Source organism: Leucoraja erinacea, chromosome 1 (assembly GCF_028641065.1).
Source record: "Leucoraja erinacea ecotype New England chromosome 1, Leri_hhj_1, whole genome shotgun sequence".
NCBI lineage: Eukaryota > Metazoa > Chordata > Chondrichthyes > Rajiformes > Rajidae > Leucoraja > Leucoraja erinaceus.
Window position 1 is genome coordinate 73,301,763 of NC_073377.1, and position 25,623 is coordinate 73,327,385.

General features: G+C 39.5%; 1 protein-coding gene across 7 annotated transcripts in view; it reads left to right on the forward strand.

The window, feature by feature from the left end:
* Positions 1-21,761, forward strand: part of pds5a (PDS5 cohesin associated factor A) — a 185,147-nt gene extending 163,386 nt beyond the window's left edge. For 4 of the 7 annotated variants that reach the window (XM_055637378.1, XM_055637387.1, XM_055637404.1 and 1 more), the window contains exons 27-34: positions 101-233; positions 5,247-5,366; positions 6,566-6,628; positions 8,108-8,253; positions 16,642-16,759; positions 17,477-17,832; positions 18,106-18,256; positions 19,893-21,761. In XM_055637378.1, coding sequence (XP_055493353.1) covers positions 101-233; positions 5,247-5,366; positions 6,566-6,628; positions 8,108-8,253; positions 16,642-16,759; positions 17,477-17,832; positions 18,106-18,256; positions 19,893-19,937 — 1,132 coding nt within the window. In that variant the 3' untranslated portion in view covers positions 19,938-21,761. The remainder of the gene's footprint in view (positions 1-100; positions 234-5,246; positions 5,367-6,565; positions 6,629-8,107; positions 8,254-16,641; positions 16,760-17,476; positions 17,833-18,105; positions 18,257-19,892) is intronic. The other 3 variants (XM_055637394.1, XM_055637400.1, XM_055637419.1) reach the window with 3 other exon arrangements.
* The last annotated feature ends 3,862 nt before the right edge of the window (positions 21,762-25,623 follow it).

Below are 25,623 nucleotides of genomic sequence, written 5' to 3' on the forward strand. Positions count from 1 at the left end.
TGTAAAATGTAAAAATTGCTATTTAAAGCATTTTCCATATTATGTACACTTCATTTGATCCTAAATATAGCTAAGACCTTTTAAAATTGTTTTTCACAAGGTGCCTGTGGTTCATGTTGGAAGTTTTAATGGCAAAAAATGAAAATAATAGCCATGCTTTTATCAGAAAAATGGTGGAGAACATCAAACAAACCAAGGATGCCCAGGCTCCTGATGATGGCAAAATGAATGAGGTGAGAAGTGCATATTTGGAGCATACAGCTTTAGGAAAGCTATTTCAATACTTTGGTCTATTTTAGAGTAACACATTTTTGTTTCTAGGGGCATGTGTCCAAACTGAATGAATAGCTGTGTGCATCCAGATGATTTAGGGGTGACCTATTAGTGTGACTGATTGAAGGTGGGTGAGGTGGGGGGGGATGATGCTTATGGTGTTTTTGAGTTGTATTAGGAAAATGTTTGATGAGGTTACTGAGGGCATTTACAGCAAAGAGTATACTGTGTGTTCTGTTTTCTACTCATTTCCTGCCTTGTATTGATGACATTGGTGTGTTGGGAGGATAGCGGGATAGATGCTTTCTTATTCACACCAGCTATCATGTGGATTTGACAAAGCAGTCTTAGCTAATGGGGGCCCCAGACAATGGCAGGCAAGCCCTGCTGCATGAGCATGAACATAACCTAAATACGAACATGCATGCAAATGTCTTTCACCATCACACATAGGTGTGAACTCAGGCTCAAGCCATTGTCCACTGTTGCTACCTCAGTTTACCACAATCCCCCTTATATCTTTGATTCTTCCCACCCTAAATTTCCTGTCCTTCACTCCATCCACTAGCTAACTTTTCACCTGCCCCCACTCCCCTCTCTCCCCCATCCCATTGTCTAGCACTCAACCACTTGGTACCCTTCTCCAAGCACCCTCCAGAAGGAACTGAAGGAAATCCACGTTAGGCAGGAATAGTGTTGGGTAAACTGATTGGACTGAAGGCTGATAAATCCCCAGGGCCTGATGGTCTGCATCCCAGGCTACGTAAGGAAGTGGCTCTAGAAATTGTGGATGCATTGGTGATAATTTTCCAATGTTCTATAGACTCAGTATCAGTTCCTGTGGATTGGAGGGTAGCTAATGTTATCCCACTTTTTAAGAAAGGCGGGAGAGAGAAAACAGGGAATTATAGACCAGTTAGCCTGACATCGGTGGTGGGGAAGATGCTGGAGTCAATTATAAAAGATGAAATAGCCACACATTTGGATAGCAGTAACAGAATCGGTCCGGGTCAGCATGGATTTACGAAGGGGAAATCATGCTTGACTAATCTTCTGGAATTTTTTGAAGATGTAACTAGGAAAATGGATAAGGGAGAGCCAGTGGATGTAGTGTATCTGGACTTTCAGAAAGCATTTGATAAGGTCCCACATAGGAGATTAGTGGGCAAAATTAGGGCACATGGTATTGGTGGTAGTGCTGACATGGATAGAAAATTGGTTGGCAGACAGGAAACAAAGAGTAGGGATTAACGAGTCCCTTTCAGAATGGCAGGCAGTGACTAGTGGGGTACTGCAAGGCTCGGTGCTGGGACCGCAGCTATTTACAATATACATCAATGATTTGGATGAATGGATTCAAAGTAACATTAGCAAATTTGCAGATGACACAAATCTGTGTGGCAGTGTGAACTGTGGGGAGGGTGCTATGAGAATGCAGGGTGACTTGGACAGGTTGGGGGAGTGGGCAGATGCATGGCAGATGAAGTTTAATGTGGATAAATGTGAGGTTAACAACTTTGGTATCGAAAACAGGAAGGCAGATTACTATGTAAATGGCGTCATGTTGAGAAAAGGGGAAGTACAACGGGATCTGGGGGTCCTTGTACATCAGTCTATGAAAGTAAGCATGCAGGTACAGCAGGCAGTGAAGAAAGTCAATGGCATGTTGGCCTTTATACCAAGAGGAGTCGAGTATAGGAGCAAAGAGGTCCTTCTGCAGTTGTACAGAGCCCTAGTGAGACCACACCTGGAGTATTGTGTGCAGTTTTGGTCCCCTAATTTGAGGAAGGACATTTTTGCTATTGGGAGAGTGCAGCGTAGGTTTACAAAGTTAATTCCCGGGAGGGTAGGACTGTCATATGCTGAGGGAATGGAGCGGCTGGGCTTGTACACTCTGGAGTTTAGAAAGATGAGGGGAGATCTTATTGAAACATATAAGATTGTTAAGGGTTTGGACACGCTAGAGGCAGGAAACATGTTCCCGATGTTGGGGGAGTCCAGAACCAGAGGCCACAGTTTAAGAATAAGGGGTAAGCCATTTAGAACGGAGACGAGGAAACACTTTTTCCCACAGAGAGTTGTGAATCTGTGGCATTCTCTGCCTCAGAGGGCGGTGGGGGCCGGTTCTCTGGATACTTTCAAGAGAGAGCGAGATAGGGCTCTTAAAGCTAGGGGATATGGGGAGAAGGCAGGAACGGGGTAATGATTGGGGATGATCAGCCATGATCACATTGCATGGCGGTGCTGGCTCGAAAGAACCGAATGGCCTTCTCCTGCACCTCCTCTTACAGTTCATTGGCTATTTGCTTCCCTCAATCTCTGGAAAGTTTTCATTTTATCAATCATACTGCCTCAGTTGTAAGGCTTCAATTGTCCTGTTAAGGGATCCTGAAGCTGGATGAATTTCTCTGCTTATTCTTTTGACCATTGGTGAAAATCCCACATTCTGTCATGGATTGCTCCTGGGCCATCAACAGATGTTTTGGAAGGACTGCAGTGGCCTGCCTGATACGGGCTGTGTACAGTCTCTTAATGTATTGCAGTAGATTGTTGAGTCCCATGTGTCCGCTAGGGGCGTCGCATTGATGGCTGGCTCTGCCTACAGTCTGTCTGTTTTTACTATCTTTTTTTATTTTTAGTCTGTGTTTAAAAGTGTGTTTTGGAGGTTTCTTTAGTTTTTCCCTGTGGGGGAGAGGGGGTAGGGTAAGGGGGAAACTGTTTCCCAGTCACTTCCTGACCAGGATGCGACTATTCTCCGAGTCGCGCCCTCGCCCCCCCTCCTCGCGGCCTACCAACTGGATTGGCGTGACCTTTCCTGCCGGGGACCGACGAAATCTGTGGCAGTACAGCACTGGAGTCACCGCGGAGCGGGCGATGCCTACCTAGATCCCCGTTTGAAGCTCCGGGATGCTGTGCCTGCTGCTTCAACATCGCGGAGCTGGGGTTTGGAGAGCTCTGGTGGCGGCGCTGACCAACATCGCGGAGTCCTGGGACTCTTTGCCGAGGGCCGCCAGCACTGAATCTCCGCCCAGCGGGCCTGTGGACTTCGGGAGCCGAGGAAGTGTCTGATTCGGATGTCCAAGCCGTTGAGCTGGTTCTCCCATTCCGACGTCAGAGTTCCATCATTCAGAAAGGGCCTGAACATCAGGCCGCCCGTTGCGGCGACTGCGAGGGGTTCGGGAGCCCCCCCCCCGACCATGGGTGAACAACAGAGGAGGATGACTACATTTTGGAGCCTTCCCTCAGAGTGGGAAACTTTGATTCCGCTGTGTGGGGATGTCAGTGTTAAAGATTATCGTGTTCTGTGCTCTATTATTCGTATGGCTGTATGGTGACCACACATTTCACTGTACCAATTGGTACATGTATCTTATCTTGTTTTATAAATCAGTATGAAATACATGAATGCTCATTCCATTGTGCATCAACCATGTCTAGAAGCGGGGAAAACTGGATGAATGCACTCACCTGAAGGAAGAATCTTCCAGTAAAAGTTGGGGCTGGAAATATGTATTTAGGCCATGTCCAAAACAATCAAAGCACATTTTGACTCGTGAGAAATACGAGTAGTAATACAAAGAAACCCACGTGGATGTCAAGTCAAGAGAGTTTATTGTCGTGTCCCAGATAGGAAGGACAATGAAATTCTTGCTTGCTGCAGCACAATAGATTACAATAGCATAAATACAGAAATTCAGTGTGTCTATATAGTATAGACCATATATATACACATAAATAAACAGATAAAGTGCAATAGGCTGTTATAGTTCAGAGTTTGTTTGATGGCGAGTTTCAGTAATTTCTATGATCTCACAGTTTCAGGTTGTGATAATTCAGTCTATTTTTGTTCATTTGCTGTGTAGCATTAATATATGTCTGGCCTCGCCTTTTCTTTCGTTGTAACTTTGCAAGTTCCCCTATGCATTTTTTTTTGCAAGGAACAGAAATCTAGCTCAAATGGCGAGTGATCCTTTTCCCTGGTTTATGATTGCATTTAAACAGCACAAGTGTGTTCCAGCATACATGCCAATAGAATTCATTGCATTTAAACAGCACAAGTGTGTTCCAGCATACATGCCAATAGAATTCACTAATTAGAGTAACAAACGCCCCTGATGTTGCCTGGATACTTGTTGCAGGTCAAGGGTTGCAGCAGTAACCCATCATATTTCTGCCCAAGGGAAAGGAAAAGTTTTCTTTGGAGATGCCAAAAAATTGCATATACTTGGAATCTTGAGCAAGAAAAAAAGCTCCAATGCAGTATAATTTTTTGCCCAGCAGGTTTATACTTGTTCTAACTGCTGACTGGTTTAGCGTTCACCAAAGTTGCAGTAAGATATTGATATTCATAGCATAACATTTTTCATTCAGCACAATTTGCTGTGTATGTTTCATTGTTTTTTGATGACATACTTGTCAAATGCCATCTTTGTTCTTTTGACAAACACAGTAGCAGCACATACTGGGGTCAAAATTACCATTGTTTCATTTTACAAGTTTACACATCAATATCAATTCGCAATTTCAATGTTAGCTACTCTTTTTAATGGTGGAGTTGGGTTAAGCTGTGTTTTATCAAATGGTGCCGTCAATGCACAACTGTTTGATGGAGACAAATTGCAAACTTCCATGTGTGCTTTTGAGCATGGAACGATGTGATTTACTGGATGACATATGCTTTGCATCTGTGAGAATCTTGCCTCATAGAATCCAGTGAGCAGTTGTAGTTTTATTTATTTCTGTTTCTAAGTAAGGTGATTATTAAAAACGTTGTGTTTTTATTACAATTTTAGTTGTTTTTTTTTAATATCGATGTATGACGTTTTGTAAATTTTCATCCTGCTTTTCCAAACCGTCCCACAGAAGATGAGATGGAGTTGGAAATTCCACAGCTTATATTAAATTTGGAATGCAAATAATTTTTTTACATTTTACGATTCATTTTTTTGTTTTCATTCTGTTTATATTTTCAGAAACTCTACATTGTGTGTGATGTGGCTCTTACTGTCATCACAAGCAAAAGTACAACGTATAATCTGGATTCTCCGAAGGATCCTGTACTGCCAGCGAAGTTCTTCACCCCACCTGACAAAGTAACTTCATTTATTTCATATATTAGAATAGGATGCATGGTACTCTGTTGCCATACTCTCACTAGCGGGACTGAAGTTGGGTATATCTTAGTGCTAGTGATTCAAATTATGTTGAAGGGTTTGAGTGTTGCAAACTTACTCATTTGGAAGAGAAGTGGACAGTTGGGGCCAGTTTGGTTTTATACTCTTTTGCTATAATTGGAAATGTAGTGTTTCACTGCTACTTTGCCCCTTTTCAATTCATGAAGTCTGCAATTCATTAAGTCAGACGGTCTTGTATAATCTTTATATACAAAATGTAGGGATTTTAATCAATTCCACAACCATATATTATGAAAAGTTAGCAGAATGTTCACTGAGGATTGACAAAGCACTGACTGTGTAGAACAGTTTGGAATTTAAAAGGCACCAAATCTCCTGGGAATAATCTTTCCCATGGAGTATGTTTGGGTGCATTTCTATCTATGAATAAGAACTTGACAATGTACTTATAACTCCTGTTGATGACGGTTGATAATGTTAACTACACAATAAAAGATGCATATTAGCATTTAGGTCACAAGTTCTAGTAGTAGAATTAGGCCATTCGGCCATCGAGTCTATTCCGTCATTCAATCATGGCTGATCTCTGCCTTCTCCCCATAACCCTTGACACCCGTTCGAATCAAGAATTTGTCTGTCTCTGCCTTATGAGTTAGCCAGTTGATAATAACATTACCTGAAAGCATTTATTTATTTTTATCATCTATATGTTGGAAGGTGTATTTTAATATTTCGTTTTTGTTTATTGCTTACTTTAAACTATGAAAACAGTTTGATCATATTCGAGAAATACCGCACCATGAGTTTATGAATTGCAGAGCACCTAAATTTTCCTTGTAGTTCATCCAAGTGAACTTCAGGGAGGCTCAATTAGAAAATGGTTATTCGTATCAGATATGCGTAATTTCATGGCTCGTCAATGTTAGACGGTGATTTCATAAATCATCAATGTTAGACTGAAAATAGTCCAAATTACACACTTTGGAAAGGGAATGGAATAGTATACATAATAAGGGATTTAGTGATAGGAGGAAGAAATAACCTTAGTGTAGCAAAATAATGTCAGCATAAATCTCTTTTAACAGGTCATATTGCAGTATTTATTCCACAGATTAAGGATTTATTGCCTGATTAATATTATTTTGCTTTTTGCTTAGGATTCCTGCAATAATAAGTGCTACTTGTCAGATGAAACAAGGACACTATTACTCACAGGGAAGGTAAATCTCAGCACAACCTCCTTTGCTATTTCTATATTATAAAACTATCCAAAATTCAGCGCAAGGTACTATGAATGGAAAATAATAATTTTGGCATTCAGGTTGTTCGGCTAATGTCATACTCGGCAATACACAATGGTTCTACATTTGACTATGTGACTATTCAAGGTTAACATACCTGCCTGCATTTAATGAAAGATTGAAGTGAAAAGCTTACAGGTAAAGCTTACAAATAAAATAGGCAGCAAAGAGAAATTATTTTAATGTTTACCATACGTTGCTTGCTTAAGGCCAATTAATGAAGGACATTGTAATGTGGCAAATATGTTAATGTATTCACAACAAGCTCCCACAGATGTGATAATGACCAGTGACTGAATATTGGCCAGGATCATGTGGATCAATATTAACCCAAACACAGGTGACAATTCCCATTTCGAAGTAGGACCATTGTATCTGATGTCCTCATGGGAGAAGTTACAGACATTACAAGGCCTTCTACGCCCGAACCTCCAGACTCAGGAACAGCTTCATTCCCAGAGCTATAGCGGCTCTGAACCGGCCCTGCTGAGTGCCCCCCACCCCCCATGGACTGTCTCCCTCGGATGGTCACGTCAAACAGACACATCTGCACTTTAGTCTGTTTGAACTTTTTTGACTATATACTGTTGTAATGTTCTTTTTACAAACCATGTTCTCGGGATATCTAAATCTAACTTTTATTAGTTATTTAAGTTATGACATCGGATGGAAGCTGCATACCAAATCTGGTTGCGCTTATGTGCAATTACAATAAATTTTATTATTATTAGAACAAACATGGTCTATTTTTAATATCTCAGCATTCCCCCGGTACTTTAAAATCGATTAGCACATAGACCTTTTGGTCTACTATGTCTGCACTGACTACGAAGCCAATATACCCTAATTGTGTTCTGTATCCCCCTATTGAACACTGCCATTGCACCTGCTACCATCTCCCCAGGCACTATGTTAGCATGTTCCAGACACCTGGTACCTCGGGGAGGGGGGAATATATAATATGTGTTTTTATACAATTACATAGTAAGATTATTAATTACAATGAATTGTGTTTCACTCATATAAAATCTGACTGACGAAGAGTCGCGACCCGAAACATCACCCATTCCTTCTCTCCAGAGTCACTGCCTGTCCCGCTGAGTTACTCCAGTATTTAGTCTATCTTTGGTTGAAACCAGCATCTGCAATTCCTTCTGACACATGCAACATGAGATTAATCAGTTAAAAAAAAAATTTTAAGATTAAAAAAATTCACCCCTTATTTTTCAATTCATTTTGCCAGTTAGGTCATGCATTTGCAATAGTTTCAACTGGAGAATACTAAATAAAATAATTTGGCAATTGCATTATTTGATAAATCAGTTTTTAAATAATGTATAAATTGAAGTTGTATATTTGCATTGTTTGACACATATGGCAACTTAATAATTTTCGCAGCCCAAACCAGCATCAGTATTGGGTGCGGTAAACAAACCTTTGTCAGCTGCTGGTAGAAGGCCACAAACCAGAACACCGGGGTTGGAAACAGGAAGCAATATAAGTGGAAACTCCGCACCTAACTCGCCAGCTACAAACAGGGGAAGGTAAGCTACGCTACTCTTTGTTGCACTACTGACAAATTGGCTGAAGGTTAAAGCAGCAAACTGAAACAGTAGCTGGAAATTGTGTGCATTCCAGTCGAGTTTATTGTCGTATGATAAGTACTGAGGTACAGGTTCAATTAAACATTTGATTGCAGCTGCATCATAAGCACATAGACAACATACAAAAACATAAATTATACACAAATTAGACAGGTTGCACAAGACAAAGACTTTGCAAAGAAAACAAAACATTAGTGCAAAATAATATTTTTTAAAACAAGTCCGTGGCAGTCTAGTGTTCCGTTGCCAAAGTAAAATTAGGTTAAAAAAGGTGATGGTTGAGGGGACTTGCTGTTCTTGAACAAGGGGATTGCTGTTCTTGGATGTATGAGACAAGGCTTCTGTATCTTTGCTGATGGTTGCAGCAAGAAGAGAGTGTGGACTGGATACTCCATGGACTGGGAGATATAAAGAAGAGTAATGAGTGCAAAACATTGTAAGAAACAAATATGTAAAATTAAAGCTCATGTGAGACAGCTAAGGCTGTGGCTTGTAGAGAAAATGTGCTGGTCATGCTATAATTTGAAATCAAGAATTGGCAAATTTACTGAGGAATGCAGGCTGGGACCACTGACTGCCGATCCTAACCTCCCCGCACCAGGATGGAGTCGTCAACTCAAGTGATTTTCTGGCCGGAGGCCTCCACGCTACTGACTCCCCTTGGTCCATCTGCTCCTGCCTTCCAACAGGGGGCTTCAATACTAACATCACTAGGTCCTGCTGTCCTCCTCCCTTCTCCCACCTCTATCCAGCACCCTCATCTCTGGGCCCCCATCATCCCCCCACAGTATTTCAATACCGAGACTGATGAAGGCCAAAGTACCCAGCCTCGCACAGTTTCTACCTAAAATCCACAAACAGGACTGCCTTGGCAGACCTGCGCCTGCCCCCACTGAAATCATCTCCAAATCCCAAAGGGGATTTCATTCCTTTTATACCCTCATCCCACTCCAGGAAGGTCTCGAGGCCCTCTGGTTCTTCCTTGAACAGAGACGCAATCAGGTTCCCCCTACTAACACAAATTAATGCAGATAAGTGTGAGGTGTTACTTTTTGGGAAGTCAAACGGGGCAGGACAAGGCCCTGGCGAGTGTCATACAGCAGAGGGATCAGGGAGTGCAGATACATAGTTCTTTGAAGGTGCGTCACGGGTAGATAGAGTGGTCAAGAAGCTTTCGGAACATTGGCCTTCAGTCTCGGTATTAAGCATTGTAGTTGGCACTTTATATTACAATTGTACAAGACATTGGTGAGGCCTCATATGGACTACCCTGTTCAGTTTTGGTCACCCTGCTAAAGGAAGGATATTGTTAAGCTGGAAAAAGGGCAGATAAGATTTACAAGGTCTGAAGCTATTGGGAATGGTTGGATAGCTATTGGATCATGATTGGTATAAATATTGAATTTTTCAATTTTAGGTATCTTAAGCTACAAACTATGCCCTACTTCTCCTCCCTTTCCCAATTAAAAAAAACCCTCTCTTCCCTATGTCCCACCTGGATTCACACCCATTTCTCTCTTTTCCCCACATCGCCCTGTCTCTATCCACCTGCACATCTTCCTTTTGGCTTCACAATTCTCATCTCTTCTCTCCTTATCTCACATTTTTTTCTCTTTTCATGCCTGGCATTTGTCCAACCATCTGCCTATCCCCACCCCACCCACCAACACCTGTATCCACCTATCACTTGCCAGACTTTGTCTTGCCCCTCCCCCTTTACCACCACAATCTGTCTGAGGGAGAACCCTAACCCATAATGTCACCTATTCATGTTCTCCAGCGATGCTGCCTGACCTGCTGAATTCCTCTAGCACTTTGCAATTTTTTTTACTGAAGAACCAGTTTTAGATTTTAAATTGAAGAATGGCCAAAAATTATAAATAAAGAGTAAGGGCCTAACTTGATTCAGCTTTAAAAATATTCATGGAAAAATCAGTAAGAACAAGGATAGGCACATGTTTAAGACTTGATGCTTCTCACCGTAATGTATTAAAAGAAGTGGTCATTTTATGTTGTGATCTTCCAATATGCTTTCAGTTTAGAACCTGGCCCTTGTATTGGAAAACTACTCTATTTTTGAGGTGGGTAGAAAAAATAGGATGGAAATTCTAGACCTCCCCACTTGACCTGTGGAGGCATATGACTGAGAGTGTGGACAAATGAGTTGATCAGATAACACCACTGTTGGTTTGTGAAGGTTAAATCATGTAAACGTGAGTGGTGAACTGTGTTTTGGGGTTTTATTTAGAATAGGTATTTAATGAGGGTGCCGTGTGAGAGGCTGTTAACACAAATAATGCATGTGTTGGGTGGCAACTTGTTAGCTTGAATAAGGAATTCACTATGCAGAGGACACACTGAGGAAGGATAATGTTTCGGTACTCATCGACAAAATGTGGTCTCAAGGTGACATGGTGCAGAGAACAGGTGGAAGCAATAATTTGCAATAGGCATTGACAGATTAAATGGACAAAATTCCAATAATTGGTTTTCAATTAAACTTATCCACTTTAGAACAAAGGAAAACAGTCGAGGAGCATAAATGTTCAGTCATAGTGTCCAAGTACAGAAATCTGTAAATGTTAGCGTAAAATATTTTACATGCGATTTTACCAGCTAACGAATGGCCTTTTATTTCAAGAAACCAGATATATAATGCGATTTTACAGCTGTTAGAGCTCCAGCTGGACTACACCTGCAGTATTGTGTTCACTGCTAGACACCATGTGCAGGAAGTTTCTGATTTGTATTTATACCCAAAACAGAGGTAGTTTGGCTGGAAAACCACATCGTGCTTGTACGTCTTGATTATGCATCCTTTTACATTGAAAACTAATGTTGCAAACTAATAAAGCTCAGCGTAGATGCAGTAAATAACTAATATCCATATTTGGACTAAAAGCAATATCCAATATGTTTACAAAGCATTAAATTTGCATTTAATAATTCACACATCTGTTCATTCTAAATAATAGTAGGCCCCCCTCGGCCATGACTGACCATGGGTGATGCATCCTAGTTTGCAGGTGATGTGTGATCGGATGCAAGCCTGGGCAATGTCATATAGAGGACAAGCTGTTGCCCACGCAGCACGTCCCCCCTCTCCATGTCGCTGATCGATCCAAAGGAACAACGGGGCCGTTACAGTTTGGCACCATCGCCTTCGCAGGAGCTGCCAGAGCGAGGTTGTAGACAACGACAAACTGCCTTAGGGGCTCCAACTCTGGATTTTCTTGAGGTTTACTCCTGGAGCCTTTTCCATGACTGGATATGGTCACAAGGCAGTGGAGGTTTTAAATCAGAGTTTCCCTCTCCTAGATGGACTGCCTTCCCAGGCTGATGAGCCCCATCTGCCCGAGACTGATGGGCGGGAGCATCTACCTTCCCGTGTAGATCTATAGCACCTGCCCACTGCCCTAACAAATAATACAAATAATTCTAAATAATCACATTTATTATTTTATATTCCTGGCTTCTTTAAATAAAAGGTCATTCGTTATCATGTAAAATCATATTTTATGTATTCTTTGCTAACTTATACAAATGTCTGTGGACTCAGTGGGCCTAAAGGCCTATTTCCATGCTGTATCTCGAAACTAAAAATAATTTGCACAAATATACTGGACAAAATGAACATTTTGTAAGTAGCTTTCATGAAATTATGATTATAATCAGCAATTATGAATTGTTTTATGAAGCCAATCAATTAAGCTTTCCCAGGACACTCGAAGGATTTTTCATTCATCACCATAAAATTATACTTGATCGTCATTAGGAGCTGAAATACCATCCTGTTTTTCTCATATTATGCAGATAAGCCCAGTTTCATTTGGGTTCCTTTATAATGAGTTTAGTTGATCACTTTGAATTTATTTCTTTATTTAACCTACAAAAGCAGCTTTATTGCAATTGCTCTGTACGTGAAGCACATTTTAATGGTTATCAACAGATTGCAGATTCTGGAATCTTAAACAATAAATAAGCTGCTGGGGGAACATAGCTGGTCACGCAACACCTGTGGGGGAAATGGACTGATCCCGGTTTGGGTTAGGATTTTTCATCAGTCAGGACTAGAGGGGAGATATATAACCATATAACAATTACAGCACGGAAACAGGCCATCTCGACCCTTCTAGTCCGTGCCGAACACATAATCTCCCCTAGTCCCATATACCTGCGCTCAGACCATAACCCTCCATTCCCTTCCCATCCATATAACTATCCCATTTATTTTTAAATGATAAAAACGAACCTGCCTCCACCACCTTCACTGGAAGCTCATTCCACACAGCTACCACTCTCTGAGCAAAGAAGTTCCCCCTCATGTTACCCCTAAACTTCAGTCCCTTAATTCTCATGTCATGTCCCCTTGTTTGAATCTTCCCTACTCTCAGTGGGAAAGGCTTTTCCACGTCAACTCTGTCTATCCCTCTCATCATTTTAAAAACCTCTATCAAGTCCCCCCTTAACCTTCTGCGCTCCAAAGAATAAAGCCCTAACTTGTTCAACCTTTCTCTGTAACTTAGTTGCTGAAACCCAGGCAACATTCTAGTAAATCTCCTCTGTACTCTCTCTATTTTGTTGACATCCTTCCTATAATTAGGCGACCAAAATTGTACACCATACTCCAGAATTGGCCTCACCAATGCCTTGTACAATTTTAACATTACATCCCAACTTCTATACTCAATGCTCTGATTTATAAAGGCCAGCACACCAAAAGCTTTCTTTACCACCCTATCTACATGAGATTCCACTTTCAGGGAACTGTGCACAGTTATTCCCAGATCCCTCTGTTCACCTACATTCTTCAATTCCCTACCATTTACCATGTATCTTCAATTCCCTACCATTTACCATGTATCTTCAATTCCCTACCATTTACCATGTATCTTCAATTCCCTACCATTTACCATGTATCTTCAATTCCCTACCATTTACCATGGTAGAAAGAGATGAGAGAAAGGAGTGGGGCAAGATCTGGCAAGTGATCCCAGTTGGGGTTGATTGGCAGATGAGTCAAATGGGGGAGAGAAGGGTGGCGATAGTAACCAAGGTTGAAGGTGATAAGTGGAGAAGACAAAAGGATGCAAATGGTGGAAACTGATAAGAGAGGAATGTGGTATGTAAATGAGGAATGGAGTTGGGGGTGGTGGGTGTTAGAGGATGGGGAAGGAGAGGGAGGAAAATAGGAGATCTGGAGTTGGAATGAGTGATAAGTGCATGGAGTGAGGAAAAAAGGAAATGGTTGATGGTGGCAGGGAGGTTGGAAAGTAAGGTGTGTGTATGAGCAAGCTGGATAATGAGAGGGGTTAGATGGGTTTACCTGAAATTGGATAACTCAATTTCATGCCATTGGGTTACAGGCTACCCAGTCAGAATGTGAAGAGCTGTTCTTTCAGTTTGCATGTGACCTCATTCTGGCAATGGACAGACAAGTCGTTGTGGGAATGGGAAGGAGAATTAAAATGACTTGTAACCAAGACCTCCACCTTGTGCTGGCTGGCAGAATGTGAATGTTCGGCAAAGCGTTTACCTAATCTATGTTTGGTCTCCAAGACCAAAGGAAGCCACATGGAGAGCAGCAAATGCCATTGACAAGAATGGAATAGGTGCATGTAAACCTCTGTCTGACCTGAGAGAGTTCTTGGGGTTCCTGAATGGAGGTGAAGGGGTGGTTTACGTACACCGGTTACAAGGGAAATGCCGAGGGAGTGGTGAGCAAATGGTGTACAAAAACATTTTTTACACAGAGAGTGGTGAATCTCTGGAATTTTCTGCCACAGAATGAAGTTGAGGCCAGTTCATTGGCTATATTTAAGAGGGAGTTAGATGTGGCCCTTTGGCTAAAGGGATCAGAGGGTATGGAGAGAAGGCAGGTACAGGATACTGAGTTGGATGATCAGCCATGATCATATTGAATGGCAGTGCAGGCTCGAAGGGCTGAATGGCCTACTCCTGCACCTATTTTCTATGTCTATGTATGATTTTGCTTTGTTAAATACAGATTTTTTTTTAATCGCCTGACTTTCATCTAGCTGCTTAAAGTCATACTGTACCTCTAAAAATTATAACAGATTAAATCTATTAGTATTTTAAATTTCAAGATCTGGATGATTAGTTTTGTATGCTTTAATCTACCGGTCCCGCTCCAAGTTTAAACAGCGCTGTCAGTTTAGCGAGTGGGAATTGAAATGAAGTGCTGTCGGCTACAGCTCTATGGGTTCTAAATGTATCGCTACCGGCTGGAGCGCTTTGGGCTTTATACATAGCAATATGGGTCACAGACTGTTCGGGGAGGGAGAAGGAGGGAGGGAGAGTGGGAGAAGGAGAGAGGAGGGAGGGAATAAGAGAGGGAGGGAGAAAAAAAAAGGAAGGAGAGGGAGAGGGAGGGAAAGAGAGGAAGGAGGGAGAGAGAGCGAGGGAGGGAGAGGAAGTCTTCCAAAATGGCTTCTACATCATCATCTGGTGCTAGAAGCAGGAAGCAGCCGTTCAAACAGAAATATACAAAGAGATGGCAATTGATGCACTGTCAAGTAAGGTGCATAGAAGATATGTCAATTGGTAACAAAGTTCTGCATTCTTGTACTCTTACATGGATATGACCGCACATTAAAAAAAAACAATTTTTTTCCAGCAAAATGGCACCGCGTAAAAATACTGATTTCCTCAGCAAAATACTGATTTTTCAGGTACTAGAATACTGAAATGCTCTGACAAAACTTGGCAGCTCTGTGTATGGAACAAGCTGCCAGAGGAGGTACAGTGACCTCCATAATGTTTGGGACAAAGACCCATCATTTATTTATTTGCCTCTGTACACCACAATTTGAGATTTGTACTAGAAAAAAATCATATATGGTTAAAGTGCATATTGTCAGATTTTAATAAAGGCCATTTTAATACATTTTGGTTTCACCATGTAAAAATTACAGCAGTGTTTATACATAGTCCCCCCATTTCAGGGCACCATAATGTTTGGGACACAGCAATGTCATGTAAATGAAAGTAGTCATGTTTTGTATTTTGTAACATATCCTTTGCATGCAATGACTTCTTGAAGTTTGTGATTCATGGACATGACCCATCTGGGTGTCTTCTCTGGTAATGCTCTGCCAGGCCTGTATTGCAGTCGCCTTTAACTTATGCTTGTTTTGGGGGGGCTTCAGTTTTCTCTTCAGCATATAAAAGGCATGCTCAATTGGGTTCAGATCAGGTGATTTACTTGACCACTCAAGAATTGACCATTTTTTAGCTATCAAACACTCCTTTGTTGCTTTAGCAGTATGTTTGGGATCATTGTCTTGCTGTAGAATGAACTGCCGGCCAATGAGTTTTGAGGCATTTGTTTGAACTTGAGCAGATAGGAAGTGTCTATCCACTTCAGAATTCATTATGCCACTACCATCAGCAGTTGTATCATCAATGAAGATCAGTGAGCCAGTACCTTCAGCAGCCATATATGTCCAGACCATAACACCCCCACCACCATGTTTCACAGATGAGGTGGTATGCTTTGGAACTTGGGCAGTTCCTACTCTCCTCCATACTTTGTTCTTGCCATCACTCTGATATGTCAATCTGTATGAACACAGCTGTAATTTCTACATGGTGAAACCAAAATGTATCAAAATGGCCTTTATTAAAATCTGACAATGTGGACTTTAAACACATCTGACTTTTTTTCTATTACAAATCTGAAATTGTGGAGTACAGAGGGAAATAAATAAATGATGGGTCTTTGTGCAAAACATTATGGAGGGCACTGTAGTTGAGGCTGGGACTATCCCATCATTTACGAGAATGTTAAGACAGGTACATAGATAGGACAGGTTTGGAGGGATATGGACCAAGCGCAGGCAAGTGGGACGAGTGTAGCTAGGACATTGTTGGCCGGTGTGGGACATTGTGGGCCGAAGGGCCTGTTTCCACATTGTATCACTCTATGACTCTAAGGAGCCACGGAGAGAATGATCTTTGCAGAAAACAGTAAAGGGTGGGGTCAGTAAGATGTGTACAGTGATAGGATGTAATTGAAGCACGTGAAAATGTTGGAGAATGATGTGTTGGCTGTGGAGGCAAATGGGGTGAACGGCAAGGACCAGGGAATCGCTTATCCCTATTCTATCTGGGGATGGGGGTGTGGGGGGGGGAGATTAGACTGTGGGATGCAGAGGAGGCACAGGTTAGGGCTCCATCCATATTTTAATAGTGTTAGTTACAGATGGAAATTTGATTAAAGCTGCTGCTGTTAGGTGAAGATTTGAAAAATCATTTTGGTTATTGTGGATTGCTGATGACTTAATTGTTTTTATTTCTGTATTGCAGGGAACAAAATTCAGAAGTTCCAGAAACTGAAGTTAGCGAAAATGAAGAACATCCAGTAATATTGCTTACAGTGGTCCCAACTAAAACAGACAAGAAAGATGAACCAGTTAGAAATAAGGTACTTTGTTTGGGTACTGGGTTCTGGGTCACCATGGCATTCATTCTTGCATCCAGATCTTAAACGAACTAAGGAGAATGAAATATTGCTAGCTTAGTGTCAGTTTGAAGCAAATTGTCCCTGCCTATTCAAATAAAAATGTGGCATAATAGTTTTATAAAGTGTTCCTTCTCAAAGATTTAATAGAATGAAGTTGAAGAGGATGAAGTCATTTCAACCTCTTCTGCATAGTCTCTCTATCACAACAGAGCGGAGTGCAGAAATCATTCTGAAATAAAGACTGAGGAAAAGTGCTGGCTTGAAACAAATATGTGGAGACTATATGCACTTAGCCACCCAGTCAGAAAAATAACCTCTATGCTTCTAGCCGCTTTTCACGTTACATACAATTGTTAACAAGAAAAGCTATTAATCCCAGCTCAGAAAAATTTGATCTTGGTGAATTCATTAGGTATGTTATATTAGTGATTTTTCAACTGAGGTTATATTTCATTCTCCTTTTAAGTACATTTTTATTTGTTTGGATCATAAAACACTCCTGTATTTCACATGCATATTTATTTTAAAATACAATTTAGCTTTATCTAATTTAATTTGTCCATAGATTGTTTAACATAAAACTCAAGTGCACTGAAATACCATCAGTTAGTAGTTCTTGTAATTATCTAACGTGATATTATGCATAGTGCTGTGTACGTTCTGTCCTCATTATAACAGGAGATGTCCTCTGAACAGTCTTTACCACCACAGACCAGTACAGAACGTGGAAAGAAAAGGACAGCACCTGCAGCTGGCTCGGAGAATATTCAACAGATACCAGAAGAGAAGAAATCTGAAGAAACTGCAGCACCAGTTCCCCCCAAAGCAAGACGAGGTCGTCCTCCCAAAGCTGTGTCAGAAAGTAATTCTGCAAAGAATGCAGATACAAACAAACCATCAGGTAGAGGCAGGAAAAGAGTTGCAGCCAACCAGGAAAGCCCTGCGGAACCAGAAACAACAACTATTAAAGTACCAAAACAGCAAGAAACAAATGTTAAGAGAGCACCAGCACCAAGACAGATGGATCTACAAAGGTAATTTGTCATTGTAATGAGAAAGAAATATGATGAATGTGTAGGTCCCTATTTAATCTGTTCTGTGCTTTTATATCCTTCTGCCCCCTCTTAGGAGGTTTTATCAAGTTGTTGCAGCTTGAAATATAATATGTAAGTGTAAGGGAAGAGAGGAGATCAACGACAGAAAAAGAAAGGGTGGGCAAAAGTGCTGGGTTTGCCAGAGACACCCTGTCCTGTGAAATAATTAAAATAAGTTCCTGTTACTGAATTCTAGCATTCCTTATTTTTCAGAATCCAGGTTTTGGACAGTGATGGATACTCAGTGATGGAACTAGAGTCAACTCCAGAGAGTTCAGCTGAGGAACTGGATTTGTTCAAATCCTGTGAGAGCAGTCAGAATGAGATTGATAACCCAGAGCTAGCAGAGGGAAGCTTCCTAAAGGTGCAGTAGTAATCATGAGCAGTTTTAAAGTCTTATTGGATGGAAGAGATAGCATGTTGACATTAAGAGTAGTGTCATTATAGTAAGTAAAAATGTCCAAATGGAATACTTTGTGCATACTTTGAGACCATTTGAACACGTGTGCCAGCTCACAAATCTATCACATTCTTACACAAGTTTTCCTGTGATCCATTGTTCCCACAATCTAATCAACTACCTCCAGATGTTACTGCCCCCTCAACACTCAGGGCAATTTACAGTGGCCAATTAACTTCCGAACCTGCACATCTTTGCGATGTGGGAGGAAACTGGTGGCAACCCACTTGATCACAGTGGAAACGTGCAAACTTCACATGGAAAACACTTTGAAGTGACGGAAGAAACTGGAGATCCCGGAGAAAACCCACTCTGGTCAAAAAACGTACAAACTCTGTACAGACATGCACCCATGGTCAGGAACGAACACGGGTTTCTGGCGCTGTAAGGCAGTAACTCCACCTCTGTGCCACCATCCCTCCCCTTGTGTCTTGAAAAGAAAATATTTTCCAGTTACTGTGTGGCTTTCATATACTTACTTTGGGGAAACTGCATTCTTGATCATATTTTCTCAAATAAAATGTAGTTGTCATTCAATTATGTAAAACAAAAAATTGAACAGATCAGACTTCTCTTTTATCCTGTCCTATTCTGTTTATTTTGCCTTCAAAACAGCTTAAGTTAAAAATACTGAAATGTTAATTTCACTTTGATTTATTATTTCTTGATTATACAAATTTATAGCAAAGGAACATTAATCTAATGAAAACTGGTGATTATTATATTAGCTGCTTGTGCTGTCGATATTTGATATGGAAACTGGATGAAAGAATGTTAACTGTCCCATTCTGAACATCCTTCAGCATGCACACCATTCAAAATGTTCTTAAAAATACTTAAAAAGACATCTGCAGTTTAAGTCTGAAAATTGGATTACTTTTTCCTCATTGATCATCATACCTTGATAATTTGCATTTATCCCTTCCATATCCAAATGTGCTTCCACTCCATCTTATCTCTGTGCCAGCATCACTTGATTTACCTATTCCAATATTTTATATACTATTCCCTCACACTCTACAAATTTAAAACTATTAAAACCTCTTATTTTAGAGTCCATTAAAATATGATGTCTTTTCATTATCAGATTTAGGTTTTAACCAAACATATTTCTCTTTATTTTCTACGATCTCCTTTAGACTTCTTCCTGTGCCTTGAGTGCTATCAATGTTCCTCTATTTTAGCAAACATCAAAGCCTTGGCCCTATTCTCCAAAGCTTCCACTCTCCTCCTCTGTCACTGACAATACCAAAGGACTACCATATATCGATTCTCGTAGCTCAAAACATTTAGTAATTCTTCTAATCTCTTGAAAATTAACCATACATTTTTCCTCTATATGAATCCTTTTTCTTCCATTATCAAATATAAATGTATATTATTCCTGCAAGTATTTATAACCACTACTAACCCTCCTGTATCTTCATGTATTTGTCTTTCATCTAATAGGGCACACAGATTGATAAAGCAATTTGAGGAAGTATCTATTTAGTAAGGCACATTTATTTTACTTTTTAAAATATTTTCCTTTTTTGTGTAGGTAAGAAGAAAGCCCATGCCAAAGGGAAGGAGACAAAGGCTGTAGAAAAGAAGTATTCCTTGCCACTGAGGGAAATGTACCACATAAAAGGATTGAGATACTATACTAAATCTTAAATTAGTTTACACAACTCCTCACCCTCAAAATATCAGGACAACACTGCATCAGAGTTTGGGTTATATATTAAGAAGATATTATTGAACTCATTCATTTAAATTTTAACGGAAAATTTAACTTTTGCAATGTTGTAGGGTCGGCATTGTAATTCCCTGAGGTTATTTTTATGCAGTATCTTTAGATGTTAAGATTACTTAACAATTCTTGACACTCTTAAAAATAATCACTAGATTAAGATTTTGTTACAAATGTCTCATGTAACCATTTTAATTATGCTTTAGTAATTTGCTGCAACAGTTTTACCTTCCAAAGTAAGTTATTATACTGACTTGTGAAGTCGGCAATGGTGCATTATAAAGTCACATGTTACTATTAATTTTTGCAGGCAGAAGCATTTGTATTATTTAAAATAGTCCCAATTTGAATATAATTTGATTTTGGTGAGTGAAAGAATAAAGCTGTGGATAAAAGAGCAGTTGAATATGTGCTTATAATATTTGAAGCTACTGCCATAAACGTTGTAGTAAAGATTTAAACGGTGTAATACTGAAGTCTGCCGTTAAGTTGGGGATATTTTTGACACTGTTCTCTAAAATTTGCACTGAGTCCACATTGTTTTATCCTTTATAAAATGAATCTCAGCAGGATTTCTGTATCAGTATACTGTCCAGAATCTGTGTTTGCAAAAATGTTTTTCTGTAATTTATATTGACAGTTAATGAAACTTGCACAGAATTCTTTTGTGAATACAGACTTAAATCTGGTGATAGCAGTTGTTTTGCAAATGCTGCCTTTTAAATAATTATTCCCTCAATGTATCCCCGTGTTTATCTGCTTGCCTTCCTCTACCAGGGAAAGTGGGGCTAATCTGATCCAAGCATTTCTCCACAGTTGCCAATGTGCTGCTTTAGTTGGCCAACATGCCAGCACGCTTTCTAGGATGGAATTGGGCTGCTGCACCTTTCTGTGTACCCCTCCCTTCCATGGTCGAGCATTCTATACAACAACGCTCTCCTATCTGGCAGCTTGACTGATCATTGGTCAAGCTTAACCTTTACAGCAAGCCAAATTCAAATGTTGTTCAAGCAAGTGTTTTAATTTGTGGTTTCAAGGGTCCCGGTGAGGAGCTCAATACTCTATTTAAAGGGTTTTCTTGAATTTCACCTAATGTTGAATAGTGGAAAGAGTCAAAATTAGAACAGGATCTTAAAGCATTTCCTCTATCCTAACATTACTTTTTAAAACCTGCTTTTAGTACTTTTAATTTATGAAATTTTATCAAGAGGCCTTTTATGTTCTACTTTCTTATAAAACTATATTGCTCTGAAAGGTAACGGAAACTTTTTGAGTTTCAGATTTTGTATCAGATCTTGAAGTGAATGAGGTACTTTTGAAAGACCAGTTTTATGACGAGTTGTTCAAGTTACCAGGCTCTGTAACCAATGATGTAAAAAATGAAGTGTTCTAGAGAAAAAAATTGGATTTTGGCAGCTTGTGAAGACAGTTCAACAGTTCAAATTGTTAATGCATTTAAGTGAGTGTTTTATTGATATGTTGAATTTTTTAAGCTATTTTTCACTAGTTTGTCTCCCAGTTCACATTCATCTTTGTTTATTTTGGTGAAATTATTTGCAGTTGCATCAATGTTATGATTCCAGACATTGTTCATTGTAGTTAATGTGTACATTTTGATGTACACATGATCATATTTAAGTTTTTGTTGCATAAAGAAATAAATGCTTCTTAGGTGTCTCCTGGTTTCTGTTTCTCTCTCTCAAAACCTGTACTCCTGAATAACCAAAACAGGACAGATTAACAGCGAGAAATGGATATTTAAAGTAATTCAGGCTATCTTCAAAAAATATAATGGCCTGGAGTCAGGAGCGGGGAAGGAGAAACTGTCCAGGGAGGATGAGCCTATTTAGATTACTGGGAAATTTAATCCATCTCTACCATATAGCATGAACCTGAACCTCTTGCATTTTCCTTCACCCAGCACACTTCATCAAGAAATGCATATTAGACAGGAAATTATAGACCTGCATTTATCGTGAGCTTTTGGACTGCCTATGACATTTTCTTTCAACAATCGTCCTTTCCGAAAGACCAGAGCTGTCCGGAACTCCATGCCTTTAAGAGATTAAGCAGACCCAAGCCATAAATGTTACTGTGTGCGACTGGTTTATTGATAAATGTTGAGTTATATTAATGCTACATAAATCAAAGAATTGAGAATTACGTTAATCCAAAGTTAACCAAAATTATACCGTGGGGCTGGCTTTTATTTCATTTAATGACGAGTCCAACATCAGTTTTAAATTTAATCTCCATTATCCTGTATCTCTAAATAACGCTGTATATGATTCCTTAGCTTTTATGTAAATTTTCTTCTCCCGTGTTCAGTTTAAGTGCATGGAAATAAAACACCATTTTATCAGACACTGCAAGTAATATGGAAATGTCTACTGCCCAACTTTGGAATTTGCAGTTAAACACAAGTAATCACCGTGTCAAGGCAGGTACCATTTTTTATTTTGCTCTTTTTCAAAACATATAGTAACTGATTTTCCCCATGTTCTGAATAGTGCCTTACCAGACCTGTCAAGTATGTACAATTTCAATTATGTTCCTGGCATCTGATTCTATGATTTAAGCAGAAGCTTTAAACTCTCAAAAATAATTTAATGCAATTATCTTGTTTTCTGAATGACTAGTCTGATAAGTATGCCCCATCTCATTGGCTGTTGGTCAAAGTTCGAGCAAGGGGTGTTTGTATTGCAGGAAAACAATACTTTGTGTGAATTTTGGCAATTTGTGACTGCGGTGATATTTGTCTTTAGACTTGCACACTATCTGGCAAGAACTTTTCAAATTCGATATTCTTTACCCAGAAAATAAATAGAAGTAAAATGGAAAAGCCCTTGTTTTGTTTGAAACTAAATTTGAAATCTGGTTTCAAAAAAATCAAGAATAGAACAGGGTTTCAAATTGCCTAAGTATTTGGTCTCCATGAAAATGTGTGTGTTTGAAGATGGGGAGGAGGGTGGTTGGTGTGTACATGGTGTTCCTGGGTTACAAATGCCTGTTACAAACGAGCTCCCATAATATTAAATTCAAAAGTCAATCTGCAAACAACAGATCTGGTTTCTTCTTTCTCCACTTTGAGGAATTGTTCTAATCTATGTTTTTTTGTTGCCACTCATTATAATACTGCGGCAATCTGGCTAAGATCTTGAGTGATGTTTGTGCATTTTTCGACTTGCGTACAAAATCCAATTATGGACATCTGTAAAAATGGAACTCATTTATTACCCAGGGATAGCCTTAGCCATTGCGTCCAACGCTGTTGTTCCACTTGGAAAAGAGAGGGAATTTGCTGCTTGAGAAATAAATTAAAGATGCAGGTATACTTTGCCTCCAGCTGGGTGTATTGGACTAATCCTATTGACATTACAGATCATCTTTGCTGCTTCCAGAAACATCTCCACAGAATGAATATTGTTTGGGGAAATGTGATTTAGGAGAGTCAGTGTTTTGGTAATAAAAAACGGTGTTGGAAACACTCAACAGGCTAGGTGGCATCTATGGAAAGAGAAACAGTTAATGTTTCTAGTGATCGGGTGGTATTACAGATTTACGGTATCTGCAGAATTTGATTTTCATCTTAGCAATGAACATTTTTGGTAATTAACTTTTGGTCTTAACACAGTGGGTGAAACAGGCAGCAAATGTCCAAAGATAATCGCTTGGATACTTTTCTGGAGAAATGTACTCTTGAGTTCTGCCAATTATAGCCGCAGATCCCAGTAAAAGACAGTAGGTTGTATCCACTGGTTTGCCAGCAAATACCCAAGAAAGATGTAACTGAGTGATTAATGGAAGGTGGAAGCAGGACAGTGGTGATACACAGAGCTTTTCCCCCCCTCTAAGTACAAGAATTTTAAATGACTATTAAAGGCTACCATTTGGCAAAGAAGATTCAGGGTTTGCGTCTGTTGCAGTTTCAAAGTATGAATGGAATTTTAAATTTCTTTGGTAATCACTTGAAATAAAGGATTTGGAGGGAACAAACAAATGTGAGTTTTGTCACATTTTGATTTAGGGACTAATGCTGGTAATGATCAAATACGTTTTATTTGGAAGTAATGCATATGATTTGAATACAAAGACATTTCTGTATACTTATTTCATTTTACCAATTCTCAAGGTGTCAGCAGGCTCTTCCAATAAATACATAAATAACTGGACTGAAACTAGAACTAGTCTGTTCCTGAGTGATACTACGTTTTATCGTAAGGGATGATGTAGGCGGCAAGAAGAGGAAATTGTCATGTTTATCCCCATTATTGACCCCCTGCCAATAAGCATACAATGAAGAAGTGTAATCAGTGTATTATCAAATCAAGGATGTATACTGGAAGCAATGCGAGTGAGAATCTTTAGAGATGGGGTGGGGAAGAGTTATAACACTTCCAATTACGTTGGGTTTTTTAAATGGGACTTGTTTGTTCATTCTGCACCATATTTTTGCCCTGGTGCATTATTTTGTAAACATTAAATTGTACAGCCAAGCAGTTCCAAAATACATATTTCTTCCTAATATATAAATCTCTTAACTAGTATGTTCTTCCAATCGTCCAGAATTTACGTGGTCACAGGGATGTTCACTTAAAGATGGAGCAACAATTTTAATATGTAGAATAGTGCTGAACAAATATTATTGAATTGCTGATTTTTGGTAGTGATCAAAAAAGAACCTGTTATTCAGAGCACACTGCATTCAAGATGACCAATTTAATACAAAACATCAGGTTTATCTGCCCCAAAGTATATTGCCTATGCATGGTATTGTCTAGATTTGGGTATTTAATTGAAAACCATCTCTAACTATTATGTGAAAGTTCTAACTATAACTTGGGGGACAAACAGGGAATAAAAATACCCATCAGCTTAAAATTTCCCAGATCCATTTTTTTTTTGTAATAGCATGTTTTATAGTTTCTTCAAGACCTTAGTCACAACACTGCTGGGTTGGAGCTATTTACAAACTGATCAAAATACTTCTACTGCAGTACAATATGGCAAAGCCAGTAATGCAAGAATGATCAAACAATTCTCAGCCATCTCTAATGATTGGACAACAATGCTTTGTCCCCATAACAACTCTTGCCAATTTACACATTGTTAAATTTACAGAAGGAATGACGATTACTTTAAACTACGGACAATTTTTTTTAAGCTCAAATGGGGAAATTCAACCTTTCAGGGAATATTTGTAGAAAGAGAAACAGAACTAATGTCTCATATTAAAGGGTTTTCAACCTGAAACATAATTTCTCTTTCCACAGATGCTGTCTGACCTGCTAAGTGTTTCCATCATTTTGCTGATTTTATTTCAGATTTCGAGCACCTGCATTTTTTTTAATTTTCAGTTTTAATTTCAGGGACTACAATGTTATTTGTGGCACTTGTTAATTAAACCATTTCTGATAAAACTCTAGGATTTTATTTGATGTTTGAAAATAGGTTATAAATTAAACAGTAGCTTATTTGGACGTAATGCACTGACATAAGCTTCAGAAAATGTGGATAACAATATATTGGTACACATGTT